We start from the raw sequence: 17,226 nt of genomic DNA on the forward strand, positions 1-17,226 counted from the left end.
GTTCACACTATAATAACCTTTATTAATTAGGAAAATATCCTGTAATTTAAATCTGGGCAAGAATATTACAGACCCATAAGTTGCCACTGAAGAAATTAAAAAGAAATGGCTGTCCTGTATTTTCAAATATTATTATAACTAATAACCTCTGTACTCATCTTGACTTTTTCCATTGTTTTTTGGCTCTTGGGGCATATATTTTTCTGTTCCCAGTGTACAGTTCATATAATTTTCAATAGACTTGGGACCAGTAAAGCTGATAACCCAAAAAAGGATAGTTATATAAACTCTAATATCTATAAGTGATAGCCATTCTTAGAGTTGCAGTCTGTGACTTGTCATTTACAAAAGTGATCCCATTGTATAGAGGGTTGACTTATAGGGAGTTACACAGTGGCACAAACAAGAGCTGAGAGACTGAGGGAAGGTTGTGGCTGGATAACGTAGGTCTTTGGGAAATGGGTAAATAAAATCTGGTGATAGGTTTCTGTACCTTATCCCTTTCTGAAGCAGAAGCTCAAGAAGATACTCTAGGGAAGAAAGAAGCAAGCTTCAATATTTGGGGAAACTTTAAAATAGAATGAAACTCTCTTGGGTCATTTGATACTTACTTTGTTCTAGCATACCTGATTTGAACGCTGTTGTTTGTTGTTTGCCGGTGTTTGGGAAAGATTGTTTTTTTTGTTTGTTTGCTTTTATTTTTGTTTTTTTTGCGGTACGCGGGCCTCTCACTGTTGTGGCCTCTCCCGTTGCGGAGCACAGGCTCCGGACGCGCGGGCTCAGTGGCCATGGCTCACGGGCTCAGCCGCTCCGCGGCATGTGGGATCTTCCCGGACCGGGGCACGAACCCGTGTCCCCTGCATCGGCAGGCGGACTCTCAACCACTGCGCCACCAGGGAGGCCCAAGATTGTTTTAATTAGAGATTGGATCCAGAGAAACTGAAGAAGTAATGAATAGAAAATAAAAATAATACTACAGATTATATATTGGGCTGTTTTTGCCTTGGGAGTCTCAGATATTTTGTGATTGAATAATAGAATAGCTTTTCCCAGCCACCCCAGAATTAGATGTCATTGCCAGACTAAGCCAGGAGCATTGCCTAGTCTAGGAAAACACTTCTCACAAGATGGCCCAGGGCTTCCCTGGTGGCGCAGTGGTTGAGAATCTGCCTGCTAATGCAGGTGACACGGGTTCGAGCCCTGGTCTGGGAGGATCCCTACATGCCGCTGGAGCAACTGGGCCAGTGACCCACAACTACTGAGCCTGCGCGTCTGGAGCCTGTGCTCCGCAGCAAGAGAGGCCGCAATAGTGAGAGGCCCGCGCACCGCGATGAAGAGTGGCCCCCGCTTGCCACAACTAGAGAAAGCCCTCGCACAGAAACGAAGACCCAACACAGTCAAAATAAATTAATAAACTCCTACCCCCAACATCTAAAAAAAAAAAAGATGGCCCAAGGTCACTGGTAGGCCCTGATCAAAATATAATGGCAAATGTCAGGTGATCTCATAGTCTTTCATTTATATATATCCTTTGGCAACTTGCTAATAACCATACAAGTGAAGCATTAAGAATATGTAAGACGTGGCATTCATAAATCCATGTTTGCATAATACTAGAGTTTATAAAGGATTCTGATTTAGTGTTCTACTAAGAAGTCTGGCTACTAAGCAGTCTGATGCAGCATTGCAAAACTCCTATTCCACATATGAACATGCGTAAGTTAGAATTAGTTTATGTTTTTGGAAAGATACATATCACTGTTATGTTGAGTTGTGTTTTTCAGTTGTTTCTGTTTTTTTTTATTATAAATTGCTGTTTAGCCTTATCATTATCAATTTAATTTGTTACAGGTTGTTCAGCTAACCCTATAGTGTATATTGATGCATATTTGTATTAATAATATTCTTGGTCTGTAATTTTTCAGCAACTAGAGTTTTAACTACATTGTAGTTAAAATGTGAATTATTCTCCCCATATTAGTAAAGCAGATATATATGTAATCTCCAAAAGTTGGATTGAAAAGTGACACCTCCTTTTTTTTTTTATCACCCATGGCATATTTACCGGGTCTGAATAGGGTATTTAAAAAGAAGTTTGAGAACTGCTGGTGTGAGGAGCTAGTTGGCAGGTCTAGGAGTCAGAGTGAGACTCATTTCTGACTTCTTCCATAGCATAACTCTTATAAGTTCAGGACCTTGACAGACGTTGGTTTAAATCTGCTATTTATTGTCTGTGTCCTTGGACTAGTTGCCTAATCTTATCTGTCCCTCAATTTCCTATTTGTTAAATAGGATAAAAAAAGTACCTACCTAATCCACTTGCTAGAATTCTAGGTAAGGTGGTGTGTGTAAAATGCTTAGTACTCTGCCTAGCTTATAATTAAGTCTTCAATAATAGTAACCATTATTATTAGGTGAGAAGTACTTTCTGTGTTCCTATTGCAAAATGGTTAATTTGCTACTAGATTGTTACTTTGTTTTAAGCTTCTGCCTTAAAAAAAAAATTTATAGGAGTATAGTTGATTTACAATGTTATGTTAGTTTCAGGTGTACAGCAAAGTGCTTTAATTATACATATACATATATTGATTCTCTTTCAGATTCTTTACCCATATAGGTTATTACAGAATATTGAGTAGAGTTCCCTGTGCTATACAGTAGGTCCTTGCTGGTTATCTATTTTATATATAGTAGTGTGTGTATGTTAATCCCAAGCTCCTAATTTATCCCCACTCCCACATGTTTCCCCTTTGATAACCGTAAGTTTGTTTTCAAAATCTGTGAGTCTGTTTCTGTTTTGTAAATAAGCTCATTTGTATCATTTTTTAAAAAATGAGATTCCACATATGAGTGATATCATATATTTGTCTTTTGCTGTCTGACTTACTTCACTTAGTATGATAATCTCTAGGTCCATCAATGTTGCTGCAAATGGCATTATTTTGTTCTTTTTTAAGGCTGAGTAATATTCCATTTTAAAATATGTATGTGCCACATCTTCTTTATCCATCTCTCTGTTGATGGACATTTAGGTTTCTTCCATGTCTTGGTTATTGTAAATAGTGCTGCAGTGAACATTGGGGTGCATGTATCTTTTTGAAGTACGGTTTTCTCCAGATATATGCCCAGGACTGGGATTGCTGGATCATATAGTAGTTCTATTTTTAGTTTTTTAAGGAACCTCCATACTGCTCTCCATAGTGGTTGTACCAATTTACATTCCCACCAACAGTGTAGGAGGGTTCCCTTTTCTCCACACCCTCTCCGGCATTTATTGTTTGTAGACTTTTTGATTATGGCCATTCTGATTGTAGTTTTGATTTGCATTTCTCTGATAATTAGTGATGTTGAGCATCTTTTCATGTGCTTTTTGGCCATCTGTATGTCTTCTTTGGAGAAATGTCTACTTAGGTCTTCTGCCCATTTTTGGATTGAGCTGTTTTTATGACATAGAGCTGCATGAGCTGTTTGTGTATTTTGGAGATTAATCCCTTGTCGGTTGCTTCATTTGCAAATATTTTCTCCTATTCTGTAGGTTGTCTTATTTTTTTTATGGTTTCCTTTGCTGTGCAAAAGCTTTTAAGTTTCATTAGGTCCCATTTGTTTATTTTTGGTTTTATTTTCTCTAGGAGGTGGATCAAAAAAGATATTGGTGCGATTTATGTCAAAGAGTGTTCTGCCTATTTTTTCCTCTAAGAGTTTTATAGTGTCTGGCCTTACATTTAGGTCTTTGATCCATTTTGGGTTTATTTTTGTGTATGGTGTTAGAGAATGTTCTAATTTCATTCTTTTACAGGTAGCTGTCCAATTTTCTCAGAACCACTTATTGAAGGGACTGTCTTTTCTTTGTTGTATAGTTTTGCTTCCTGTGTTGTAGATTAATTGACCATAGGTGCGTGGGTTTATTTCTATCCTGTTTCATTGATCTATATTTCTATTTTTGTGCCAGTACTGTACTGTTTTGATTACTGTAGCTCTGTACTATAGTCCTGTCATTTTAATGCCTTTAATATGGAGGTTCATTGTTAATAATAGTGTATGTTTCAAATGACCTTGATAATTGCAAATTTGGGGGTCAGTTTTTTACTGAAATATATTTGACATATAACTGTGTAAATTCACGGTGTACAACATGTTAATTTGCTACATTTATATATTATAATATCATTGCCATTGTACAATAATTAGGACCTCTATCATGTTACATAATTATTTCTTTTTAGTAGTTGGAATAATCAAGTTCTAGTCTCTTAGCAAGTTTGATTATAATACAGTACTGTTGTCTATAGTCACTATACTGTGTATTAGATCTCTAGGACTTATTAGGGGAGGGGTCACCTTCTTGTAAAATCAGATTACTAGGGGTAGAGTTGTCATAGTGGCCATTTTCTTGTTGTCTGCTTGTGTTGGCAATGTTACATTATCTTCAATCAGTGGTTTCCTTGCAGGAAACTTTTTAAATTCACTTGTCATTTTGTGAGCAATAATTTAATTTAAACTATATAACCTTTGGTAAATTCAAGTAAGCAGTCCCAGGTAAACCTGATATTTCCCTTGAACAAAGGAGGACACTGCCTTTTTTCTCATTTTGCTAGGTTAAAAATATATATCAATATAAGTGTTAAGATTTTCTTCCCAAATTCCTATGGTTTGTATTCAACTCTCCCTAGGATGTGAGTACCCCATTTTAGAGAGCAATTTGCTAATTATTTGAATATTAACTCTTATTCTGACACATGAGTATAACAGATAATTTTTTGTAGTTGTTTTGGTACGGTACTTATGGAAGATTATTGTATTTGACTTTCTACAAATCATAAAATCATGGCCTGCTAGTTCTAGAGTTGACATTATTTGTCATCTAGCCCTACCATCCTCAGTGGACAGTGAGCAACTTTATCTTTCACTAGTCTTTGTGTTTCTGTCACCTAGCACTGGGCCTGTATTGTAGAGAGAACTCAATAAATCTCTTATCGAATGAATTATATATAGATTCAGAAACTAGTTTGTCCTTTGGCCAAGAAGTGTAGAATCAATGTGGTAATTGGTAAATGGAGTTACATACAGTCTTCATAAAATAATCTCATCAAGTATTTTTATGGTACAGTTCCTTAGTGTTCCAAGTTGAGTATATCTATAAACATTTGTTTACAAACATATAAAATCATAGAACGACAAGAATTTGGAGCTGGACTGGATGTTAGAAATCATTTAATCTTTCTCAGAGAAAAGGGATCTCAGGAATCCCAAGACGAGAAAATGCCCGTGAACTCTTCTTACCATAGCACTTTACTGCCTGGTGATACTACTCTTCTGCAAGGTTTAGAATTGGATTTGCAAAATATCAGAATCAAGGTTACACCTGCTAGTATGGTCAGTCTACACCTGTTTATTCAGACTCTTGGATGACAAGGGTAGAGTATATATCAAAAGAAGTGAGGCATCCTTCCAATGAGAAAGTAGAATGTGATTTTTTGTGAGTGTTTAAGATGCAGACAGGACATCATTTATTTCCCCAAGCAATATTAATTTAAAGTTTAAGGATTACTGCTTCAAATTACACACCACATGGGTACTAAGAGCAGAAAGAAATTGCTAAACCATATGCTTATAAATGCCATCTCTTTCCTCAAGAGAAAGATCATTTATATTTTGCAATTAAAGAGCAGAAGGTCTTTTTTCCCATAAAGTTCTTTCAGTCAGGAAATATGGGGGCGGTGGAGAGGGTTTCCCAGGGGAGATTTATGCAGCATTCAAGGACTCTTGCGCATCTCCACCTGATGGAACTTTGCCTTTTGTCTATTTCTTGATTAAGCTCTGGAGAGTAAACTTTAATTCTAAAAAATATAGTAAGCTCTTGTTAAAGAAAAGTTTGTAAACAGTTCTGCTGGAAGTGAGCTTTAAGTAAAGAAATTGATATTTAGGTCAGCTTGGTTTTTTGAATAAGAGGCAATTATAGCATTACAACATTGTGAACTACATACGGCATTCTCACTTTATTGATGGACATTGTTTACTATTTTGGTTAGAACAAATGGGTGTGGGTTTCTTATAGCATAGTAAATAGTCAATAACCCTGAGAATTTTAGTACTGCGGCTTTAGTCTTTTTTGTTTTTTTCTGATGCATTTGAATCCAGGAGAGTTAACCAACCACAAAAAAAAGTGTAGTTTCTGTACCACCATCCCTGGTAAATAAATTCATAGGAAGTCTCAGAACCCTCAACTAATACTTGTATATGGTATCATGAACGGTACCATTTCCTCTCTCAGAGTAAGTCCCTGCTCCCCCTGCCTTCCTACCCTTCTCTTTCCTCTTACCTTGAAGGAGCAGCTTGAATAAATAGATTGCCCTTGCCCTCTGGGACTGTCAACAGGAGCAAATCTCAGAGCACTTTGTTTGCATCTGAGTAAATCTCCTGTAAATTTAGAAAAAGTCATACTGAAAATCTCATAAGGTGAAGATCTTTAGTTGGGATGTATCAGATAGACTGTCCTAGGCCATGCTACTCAGGTATCTGATATTCATTACTTTTTGCCTGTCTTAGTGTAATGAACTTTTTGTCCTTGACTTCAAGTTGTTAATTAATTTTTAACTGTGGACGTAATATATAGTCCTTCTGCTTACCATTCTGTCTTAGTCATTAAATCAGGTACTACTGGATGTGGCAAATTAAAACACTTGCTGTCTCATTCAAAAGCTAATTTAATTTGTAATTTTAGTAGCCAAAGTTATTGAAATATTTGTGTATAGTTTTATTACAATAAAACATTCTTGTTATAAAAATTTTAAACATTACAGGAATATGTAGTACACTATGTAAAATTTTTCCCACAGCCCTAATCCATTGGGTTAACCCTTGTTAACAATTTGATGTTTGCTTTCTATGTATTTAACAAAATAAGATTTTATTATAATATTGTTTTGCAGCTTGCCTTTTTGCATGTAAATACATATATTTAAAATTTTTTCAATGTCAATAAAGTATTTAACTTTATTCTTTTAAAATCATTGTATAATATTCCATTGTAGAGGCTTACCATTATTTGTTTATCCAATTCCCATTAAATGGACCTTTAAGTTTTTTCGATTTTTTACTGTTACAGAAAGTGCTGAAGTTGACATTCTTGTGTATTTATTTTTGTGCTCTTGTATGAATATCCAGCTTACTTTTTTCAGAACGGCCAGCCAACATTTTTTATTGAAAAAATGCATATTTTCTCCCACTGAATTGAAATGCTACATTTATATATACTATACTGAATGCTTATGTATACTTGGGTTTATATCTGGACTAATATGTTCCAGTGATATATCTCTCTAATATGACATTGTTTTAATTGTTCTAATTTATGATTTGCTTTCTCATCCAGTAAACTGGCCTCTTCTCATTGTTCTTTTTTTAGAATATATATGAAATCACATATTCTTTCAGATGAACTTCTTTACCTCAATTTACTTTAAAGACTCTGTTGTGATTCTCATCAGGATTACTTTTAATTCCTGTGTTAATTAGAACTGTGTCTCTCAGCTTTACAAACTTCTTGGTAAATATAAAAGTCTCATTTTTCCTTCTCAGTGTTCTAATATGTATGCCCATTTGTCAAATTACTGTGTTTAACTGTGTATCCCTACCAAGAATGTTTTGTTGAACTTTGCTTTCTGTTGCTAAAGCATTTTTTAAAAATATTTATTTATTTATTTGGCTGTACCGGGTCTTAGTTGTGGCATGCGGGATCTTCGTTGCCACATGTGGGATATTTAGTTGTGGCATGGGAACTTTTAGTTGTGGCATGTGGGATCTAGTTCCCTGACCAGGGATTGACCCCAGTCCCCCTGCATTGGGAGTGCAGAGCCTTAGCCACTGGACCACGACGGAAGTCCCTAAAGCATTATTTTTGTTTACAATATAAAGTACAATAAAATACCAAATATGCTTTTTTCACATGGTGATTTAGAGATGATTGGTCTCTTTACAACATCTCCAAACAGGGTATGTCTCTTCATTTGTTTTTCTTAAGTCCCTCAGAAGAGTTTTATAACTTCCTTTACATGTTCTCTGAGTTTATTCCTAGGTATTGCTTATGTTTTGCAATTATAGATTGCAGGTCATTTCCCTCATATTTTCTAGCTGGTTGTTTTGGGCATGAAAGGTTACTATATATTTTCATATACAGTTGACCCTTGAACAACTCAATGGTTGGGGGGCCTACCCTCTGCACAGTTGAAAATTTGAATGTAATAGTCGGCCTTCCGTGTGAGGTTCCTCTGTATCTGCATTTCCTCCGCATGTGAGGATCCACAGTTGTGGATCGTGTAATACTGTAGCATTTACTATTGAAAAAATCCGAGTATAAGTGGACTCTGCAGTTCAAACCCATGTTCAAGGGTCAACTGTAATAATTTTATGTGGTCACCTTAGTGAACCTTCCTTGTTTTCTCATATTTTTTCAGTTGATTCTCATGGATTTTTCATGTGGGCAATGAGATTATCAGCAAATAGTGATTATTTTGCCTGTTTGTTTCCTAAGCCATTTACCTTTAACTTGGTTTTCTTAATTGTATTATCTTTTGTTCCTGAAAAATGTTAATAGTGATGAATAGACATCCTTATCTTATTTCTGAACTTTCTAGGGATGTTTCTACTGTTTTATTATTAACTAGATGCTTATATCTGTTGTAGTTAGGCTGTGTATATGTGTATAAATTTTAGGAAGTATTCTTTTATTCCTATTCAATTAAAACTTTTAAAATAAAAGGAATTTTAGCTTTTATTGAGCTAATTATATGATTTTTTTCTCCTTTAACCTTTTAATTTGATGATAGTTATTTTTCCTAATATTCAAATTTCTTTCTTGGAATTGACCAACTTTGTCATGAATCCTTCTGCTTAATGCTGTTTTCCAATATTATACACAGGCTTTTTTTTTCATGTATACTGATTTTTGAGTGTGTGAATGTGGTCACATCTTTGTGTCAGGCTTATATTGACTTCATAGGAAGAAGCAGAAAACTTCTCATGTGCACAGGAATAGTTTAAATAACATTCTAATTATCTGATCCTTGAAGTTTTGAAGAAACCTGTCCATGAAACTGTTTGGATCTGGCATGTTAGGAGGTCAGGGGTTAGGAATACATTTAGGCAGGTGGGGTAGGTTATTTTCTTAGTATCCCTTTCTCCTATCCAAATCTAAGTTTAAATAAGTGTATTGGATAGGTTTTTAGGCTCCATGTCTTCAGTCCTATCTATATGAACAGCCCTCATTAAACACCCTGGGTATTGAGTCTCTAAAAAGCTTCCTGGTTGGCATCGTGCTTTCACAGCTTCCTGGGGGAATTTAGCACGTTCGATGTAAGTCCATTGAGAGAGGAGTCTTGAAAGCTTGTGTCTGGTTTCTCCCAGACGTTGCCCCATGTGCTTTTTCAAAACCTTTGCTGATCTTCCTTTGATGCTTTTGTGTAATAAATTACAGTCATGAGTCCAGACATTTGCTGAGTTATGAGAGTCCATTTCATATGACAGGACAAAACAGTGGTATTAAAAGGCAGTGGCAGAGTTTTAAGACATAACTTTAAAAATGTACTATAACTTTGTCATTACAGGTATGGAAATAATCGCATGGAAGTTAGAACATTTGTCAAAGACCACGTATGTCATTAGTAGCAGAATAATAAGTATGAAAGCATAAGAAACATGTCAGTAAATAGTTTTACTCCATGAGCTTTAATTTTTTTCTCAATTTTATTTATCAAATTAAACTTGATGGTTTAAAATGTTAAAGTTTTAAATGTTTAAAATGTTAAAGTTTTAAATGTTAAACTTTATTTAACATAAATGTAGTATTTAACATAAATGTAGTATTAAAGTTTATTATGTATCAGTTGAAGATTATTATTATTAAAGTTATTAATTATTAATTTTATTGATGTATAGTTTCTAAAACATGGTTTTTTTAAATGCAAGTGGATGGATGCAAACTGTCACTTCACAGATAAGCTAGGGCATTGGGCGAAAATATTTTCTGCATATAAGCTATAGCATTGGTACCTTTGTTAGCATCATTTGCATCTTTGCAGTAAGATTAAAAATGGAATCATATCCTAAATAAATATTCTTAGCAGATATTTTGTATATTTATGCACCTGAGAAGGGATGTGAACCTAGAACAGCAGAGTCTAAATCAGTGGCTATTTTGTAGGCTGCTCATAAGAATGGCTTCAGAATAGGGATTCCACATTCCAGACCAATCAAATCAGAATTTCTGGTGGGTGGGGCTCAAGCATCTTTTTTCCTTTTTTAAGCTCCCTATGTGATTCCAATGTGTGGCAAGCTCATTGAGAATCACTGGTCTAATTAAAATTATTTCTATATGCCAATACAGATTGTGTTTATTCCATACTAAGTGTCTGTTTTCTATACCCGGAAATATTTGCTTTATGTCTCCAGTTGGAAAAGCATAATTAGAATGTAAACTTAGCAACATGAAATTGTATGTATTAAGAAGTTCAGATCTGGAGAACTTAAGATAGATATTTATATATGTAGTATTAAAGTTTATTATGTATCAGTTGAAGAATTATAAATTTACCTTTGAGCTAGTTAACCAAAATCTATCATTGTCCATCAAGAGTTATTAGTTAATCATTTGAGTCTCACTCATGACTTAGATAAAATTTTAAGATAATATGATACCAGAGAACATATTCAGTGGGTGTATGCGTGGCGTCCTTTCAGCTAGGGAAAGCATCTATTTTGTTTAGAGTCATGCACTGTCATTGAACTATTGGATAGTGATAATGAGAGTTCATGTTGAAGGAAAATGGGATTTTGAAATCAGGTACCAGTAGCTTTCAGAATTTCATGGCTGATATAGGATGCTCTTTTGAACATCGTTTGGATAACCCAGCCAGAAACCAAAACAAAAAGCAAAAGCAGTCTTATCCTTTGCCTAGAGTACAGTCAGTCCTTGATCATTTGTTAGAGCAGGGATGGCAAACTATAGCCTGAGGGTTAAATCTGGTCCTTTTCTGTAAATAGTTTTATTGGAACAAAGCCATGCTCATTAATTTACTTATTGTCTCTGGCTGCTTTTAGGCTCCCAATGACAGAGTTGAATGGTAGTGACAGAGGCTGTATAGCTTGCAAAACCTAAAATATTTACTATCTGACCCTTTGCAGCAAGTTTGCCGACTTCTGTGTTAGACTGTTGTGTCGCATGTTAGATGATTGAATTTCACATGATCTGCTGACACTCCTAATTGGATCCTCTTAAGCTGAATTTGGTCTTTCACACACAAGTGACTGGAGATGATTCAGTTTTTAGGGCTTTTGAATGCAGGTTGCAGTTGAAGGAGAGGGATTTGCGTTGAGAATGAGGGGAGTATGCTGATAGCCCTCTGATGTTCCTACTATAGGGAGCCAGGAGCTTATTTACTTACCTGGGGTGGGTGTCTCCTTGCCTAACTCATCCTCCATGTTCCTCTGCATCACATTCCTTGCTGTTGCTTCCTCAGTTGGGGGTGGGCATGGAGTAACAAGTAACTGGGGAAACTGGGTTGTGAGGATCTTCCACTACAGTCTCGGGGGATAACGACAATTTCTCACATACCTTGTTGATAATGGACCTGGATGTGGAGGTTTAAAGATTAGGAGTGGCTTAATCTTTAATCGTGGTACAAGTGGAGAGTTCAAGAAGGTGTGGAGGTCTTGGGAGATTGGGATTGACATATATACACTAATATGTATAAAATGGATAACTAATAACCTGCTGTATAAGAAAATAAATAAAATTCTAAAATTAAAAAAAAAAAGAAAATGTGGCGGTCTAGTGGAGAGAGCATATCTGGCTCATTTCTTCTATTTTCTGGTGCAACAGAGGGGTAGATGGCTCACCTCTGAGTTGTCAGCCACATCTTCACTTCAGGTACCTGCATGCTAGTGAGGGCTCTCATCCACTTGCTGGGTTACTTACACCTGGAAAAGTACTACCTGCAAATACAGTAGAGATTTAAGAATATAAAAATTTTTAGCTTTTGAAGAAAATAACTCCCCTTCTAATATGTAAAGCTGTTAATCAAGTTTTAGCCCTTTGATTTTCGGTTACATTTGTAGAAAGGCATTGCATACAAAAGCAAGGAAGTGAGATTAAATATAATGATGTTCTGGTAAACACAGGCTACCTGATTATCAGGGGTGCAAGTTTGGTCTGGAAGTTACAGTCTTCAGAAAAATATTGGAGTTATTCTTTTTTTGAGGGAGGTTAGGATGCTTACTATAAGCTTCTATTAATAAATGTCAAGTTATTTTTCTGTGACTTAAGAAGATTATAATTTTTTATAAAATATTTAAGAGGGTTTCAGACCAAAACCTCTGTAATCATTTGAAATCTTACGATTTGGTTTATTCTTTTTGTGATTTAGGCCTAGATCTGTGCCTGAACAAGTTTTCCACTGGGTCTAGTTAGTTATACCCACCTTAGTAAATATATCTGTGCTAAAAGAGGAGCTCTTCTGGTTGTTGATTTTCCTTTTCCTGAGATACTGAGAAATAAGGGACTTGTAGTTTGAACACAGTTTTCTAGATTGTGATGGCTCCAAGTGCTGTTAGTGTTTGAAGATCCTGACTTTTAGTGTGATAAGGCAGTGAGAATAGTGGAGTTAATGGAAGTAGGCTGAATTGCTTCCCAGAATAGATGGGTTAATATAGATACCAATGATGATGAAATTGCTCTCTTTTGTGATTTTTTTAGATGTACATTTTTACTTATCTGTGTTTGTGGTATGTGATTTTCGAAGTGTACTCCCCCTCTCCTCACTAACTGTCATCCCTTCTTTATATAATAGATCAACGACTATCATCTGTTCTACAAGATGAGTAACAGCCACCCTCTTCGCCCCTTTACTGCAGTGGGGGAAATTGATCATGTGCACATTTTGTCTGAACATATTGGTGCCTTGTTGATTGGGGAAGAATATGGCGACGTCACATTTGTTGTGGAAAAGAAACGTTTTCCTGCCCACAGGGTAATTTTAGCAGCAAGGTGCCAATATTTTCGGTAAGTGTATATTACTTTTTGAAGATTGAAGTCACTTGTAGAAAACACTGGTATTTTCCATTCTGTGAAAAATATGTAACAAAACAACAATAAATTCTAGCAGTCATTCAGTTCAACATCTGTAAGAATTTAATCTTTGTCAACTTTTTGTTATGTTTTGAAAATCACCTTTTCCTTTCAGGAGTCATCTTAGAATCATAGGGTTAGGAGGCTTCTTAGTCTAGACTGTACCCGATCAACCATTTTTCAGGGTCTCAACAATATTTCTCAGGCTGAGTCTTTGTTGCCTTCGCCCTCTCCTCACAGTTGATGGCTAATGGAACTTAAACTGATTTATTGGCAGATAGGCCTCTTGTTGTACGAGTAGACTGACCTCTGGACTCGCCAGTGAACACATATACATCTTAGTTTCAGACTACCCAACAGATCTCTAAGACATGCCGTTTGACAACCCCAAAGCAAAGGAAACTTAAATATTTACTGAGACTCAGTTTTGTAGTTATATTAGAGCCAAAACTAAACAAAATATGTGTTTAATTAATGTAAAAATCATACTTGTGCATATACGTAGCTATTGTTTGTTACTTAGACCCCTAATTTCCAGGGTTATAAATGTTAAACTGAGGTCTAATTACTCTACATTTTTTTTTTTTTTTTTTTTTTTTTTCCGGTACGCGGGCCTCTCACTGCTGTGGCCTCTCCCATTGCGGAGCACAGGCTCCAGACGCGCAGGCCCAGCGGCCATGGCTCACGGGTGCAGCCGCTCTGCGGCATGTGGGATCCTCCCGGACCGGGGCACGAGCCCGTGTCCCCTGCATCGCCAGGCGGACTCTCAACCACTGCGCCACCAGGGAAGCCCTAATTACTCTACATTCTACCTAATCTTAGTTAAAAGGGAATCATCACTGAATTATTGACTGATAATGTATCCTTGACAGATCCATAGAGTCCATATCCAAAAAGTCATGGATTTGCCTGTGAAACTTGATATCGAGAAATTGAGATGCTGAAGGCATGGATAAAATTTCAGTTATCTTCTAGTGAAAACTGCATTCTGATTTTTACAATCAGAATTAACCGAGACAGCAATACCAACCTACAGTCACACATTTGTAGTAAAATGTGTTTCTTGGAAATATTTATTGTTTAGCTATAACTCTTACAGTGCTTTATAAACATTTTTAGAACGTTTCATCTTGTAAATATAAAATGCCACTGTAAATACAGCCAGGAGCTTAGAAAAGAGAGGAGTCTATTAAGAGTTCTAGCTAACATGCTCCTATCAAGGCAAGGCAGCTGGCCTTGGTCTTGTCATTATTTGATACCAGCCTCTGTCCTCTGTACACTTTTGTGCTTCTTTCCCTTTTCATTCTTCCATTCATTATATTAAAGTGTCTTGTAAAAGTCCACTCTTCATTAATTTAGAACTTTTCAGGCTTATGTTTAGTATTTGTTACTATTATGTATCTTCCCTCTTTCAAAAATAATTTGAGACAGCTGTAGGTGGGTATCTTTTAGGTGATCAGTATATTCTTAAAAGAAACTCAAGTACTTTTAGAAATTTGAAGATCGTATTGAATGAATGGAATACGCTCCCTTCATTTATTGTTCTTGCTGTCTCTTTGTGGGTATTGAACCTTTATAATATCTGATGGCTCAACAGGCTAAACTCAGTCATTACCAATGTTATCTTAGACTGATTCTCATTGCTGACACTGTTCATGTGCAAAGGAAAGTTAACTGTCAGCAGTCAGGAGAGACCTTATGAGTGTGGTCATAGAGCCTATCAGTTCCCAGATAAGGACAAGCTAACTGTACCGGAGGGAACCTTCCACAAGTTGGGGGTTCATATTTAGGCTTCCTAGGGGTCCTCATCAAAACCACTTTTAAAGCATCGAGAATCCAGGTAAGTACCATGGATCACACTGGAGTGGGAGTAGGTCTTGGCAAGATCTCCCCAGGAAGGTATCCTTTAATCTAGCAATTTTAAGGTTATGATTGGATGCTCTCTGGATTCATGGAAACCTTCACAGGTGTTTTTAGGCATACTATAACCCAGTGAGGAAGTATGCTCAGAATATTCATCAATCTTTTGCTGGGTAGTTGCAACTATTTCTGTGAGGCAAGCAAGAATGTCCTGTCTTGCTTTTCCGGGGGACGGTGGGAGGAGTTCTAGGCAAGCATGGAGGGAAACTTTGAAATGCTAGTCCTGCTCTGAGAATCTTAGGAGCACAGGAGTGTCTTTTTGTCCCCTTATTTTCTTGCTCTCACTTTTACACATTTTCTTTCTCACTCATTACTCTTCCTTTTCTGCACTCCTCCCTAGTCCTCCTCTGGCCACCTTTTCTTTCTTGATGGATTGGAAACTTTAACTGGTTCATATTATTTCTCCTAGAGTAATAGAGGTAGAAATGTAAATTTACTACCTGACTGGATTATCTAGTTTTCATTATTTAGATGAGCAGATAAGCAATAATGTGGGGATTTTTTTTAATCTGAAAAATACTGGAAGACAAAATAGAAAAGTCAAATTATCCATAATCCCATCATGAATTTCATTTTTAATTTATAAACTGACAAATGAAGACCCTTCCCTTTCAGCCATCTAATCCTATTCCCTAGAGACAACCACTGTTAACAGTTTAATATGTATTTCCCCTCAATATAAATAGATACATCTATATATACCTGTGTGCATACAAATGTAAGTGTGTGTTATACACTCTTTTCCATGCAACACATAGGGATCTGCAAACTGACTTACTAACTATATCCTGGACATCTTTCCAAGACAGTATATTTTGATCTCCCTTGATCTTTCTAATGGCTGCATAGAATGTGTATATCATAGTTTTTTCAACCGTGTGCCTCTTGATGGACATTTAAGATTTTTTCCATTGTTTCAATATATCTTCTTATACATTTATCTTTATCTTGCTGTATTCTTATACATTTATCTTTATCCTAAAAGTGAGATTACTGAGTTGAAGGGTATGCACATTTTAGATTTGAATAAATATTACTTAAATTCCTTTCCAAAAAGGGATACCCATTTATACTCTCAAAGCAGTGCATGAGAAAACCTGTTTTTCCATTGTTTTTGCAGTGCTGAATATTAACAGGTTTTTAATTTCTGCCAGCCTGACAGGGAGAATGGCGCCTGCTTGTGTTTAATTGTTTTCATCTGATTATCTTTTCCTCTGGAGCTTTACTTTTTAAACTACTTTCTTGACCTTTAACAGGTTTATATTGATTTCACTGTTCCTCTCAAAAGAGCACTTTCATCTTTCTAATTAATGAATGTCTATTATGTATCTTGAGCTCTCAGGATTATTCGTTAGTTCAACTTATAGAATTAATTCAAAATAGTTTTTAAATTATGTCTTTCTTTAGAGAACTATTTTAAGTTATTATTATGCATTTCTTCACCTGAATCTTTGTGTCATTAAACACATGTATGTTTTTTATAATGTTGATAACCTTTATTTCATAATTTTGTAGCACATCCTATTTGAAGTTTTTCTCATGTGTTTCTTCTCTGATGTGCAGAGCATTACTGTATGGTGGAATGCGAGAATCTCAGCCTGAAGCTGAAATCCCTCTCCAAGACACCACTGCAGAAGCATTCACAATGCTACTTAAATACATCTACACTGGGCGGGCAACGCTGACAGATGAGAAGGAGGAGGTGCTGCTGGACTTTTTGAGCCTGGCTCATAAATATGGATTTCCAGAGCTGGAGGATTCTACCTCTGAGTACCTCTGCACCATACTTAACATTCAGAATGTCTGTATGACTTTTGATGTTGCCAGTCTCTACTCCCTTCCCAAGTTAACGTCCATGTGCTGCATGTTTATGGACAGAAATGCTCAGGAGGTGCTCTCAAGCGAAGGCTTCCTCTCCCTTTCTAAGGTGTGTCATTGTCTACAAGTAATTTACAGGCATGCACTGTTTTATTTATATCTGTAAGTTAGAAATATGGCAGTGAACTAAGAATAAAAAAATAAAAACCATTAGTGTGGAAGAGGTTGTCTAGCCACCTGCCTCTGGCTACTGAGACTCTAGATCATATAAGAGAGAGGCAGATTGCTGCTGTTTTCTTTTAAGGTTCTTCAGATAAGTTCTATGTGCAAAAGAGACTGTGCTGCTGGTGGTTGTTTTCAATGTGATG

At 36.2% G+C, this 17,226-nt stretch overlaps 1 protein-coding gene across 1 annotated transcript in view; it reads left to right on the top strand.

Moving 5' to 3' along the window:
* The window catches only part of BTBD9 (BTB domain containing 9), a 412,761-nt gene that overhangs the window by 23,026 nt on the left and 372,509 nt on the right, over positions 1 to 17,226 (top strand). The window contains exons 2-3 of the mRNA XM_060021889.1: positions 12,843 to 13,054; positions 16,604 to 16,967. Of these exons, the coding sequence (XP_059877872.1) occupies positions 12,870 to 13,054; positions 16,604 to 16,967 (549 nt within the window). The 5' untranslated portion in view covers positions 12,843 to 12,869. The remainder of the gene's footprint in view (positions 1 to 12,842; positions 13,055 to 16,603; positions 16,968 to 17,226) is intronic.

The sequence above is a fragment of the Delphinus delphis genome, chromosome 10 (assembly GCF_949987515.2).
Source record: "Delphinus delphis chromosome 10, mDelDel1.2, whole genome shotgun sequence".
In the NCBI taxonomy this organism is placed as follows: Eukaryota; Metazoa; Chordata; class Mammalia; order Artiodactyla; family Delphinidae; genus Delphinus; species Delphinus delphis.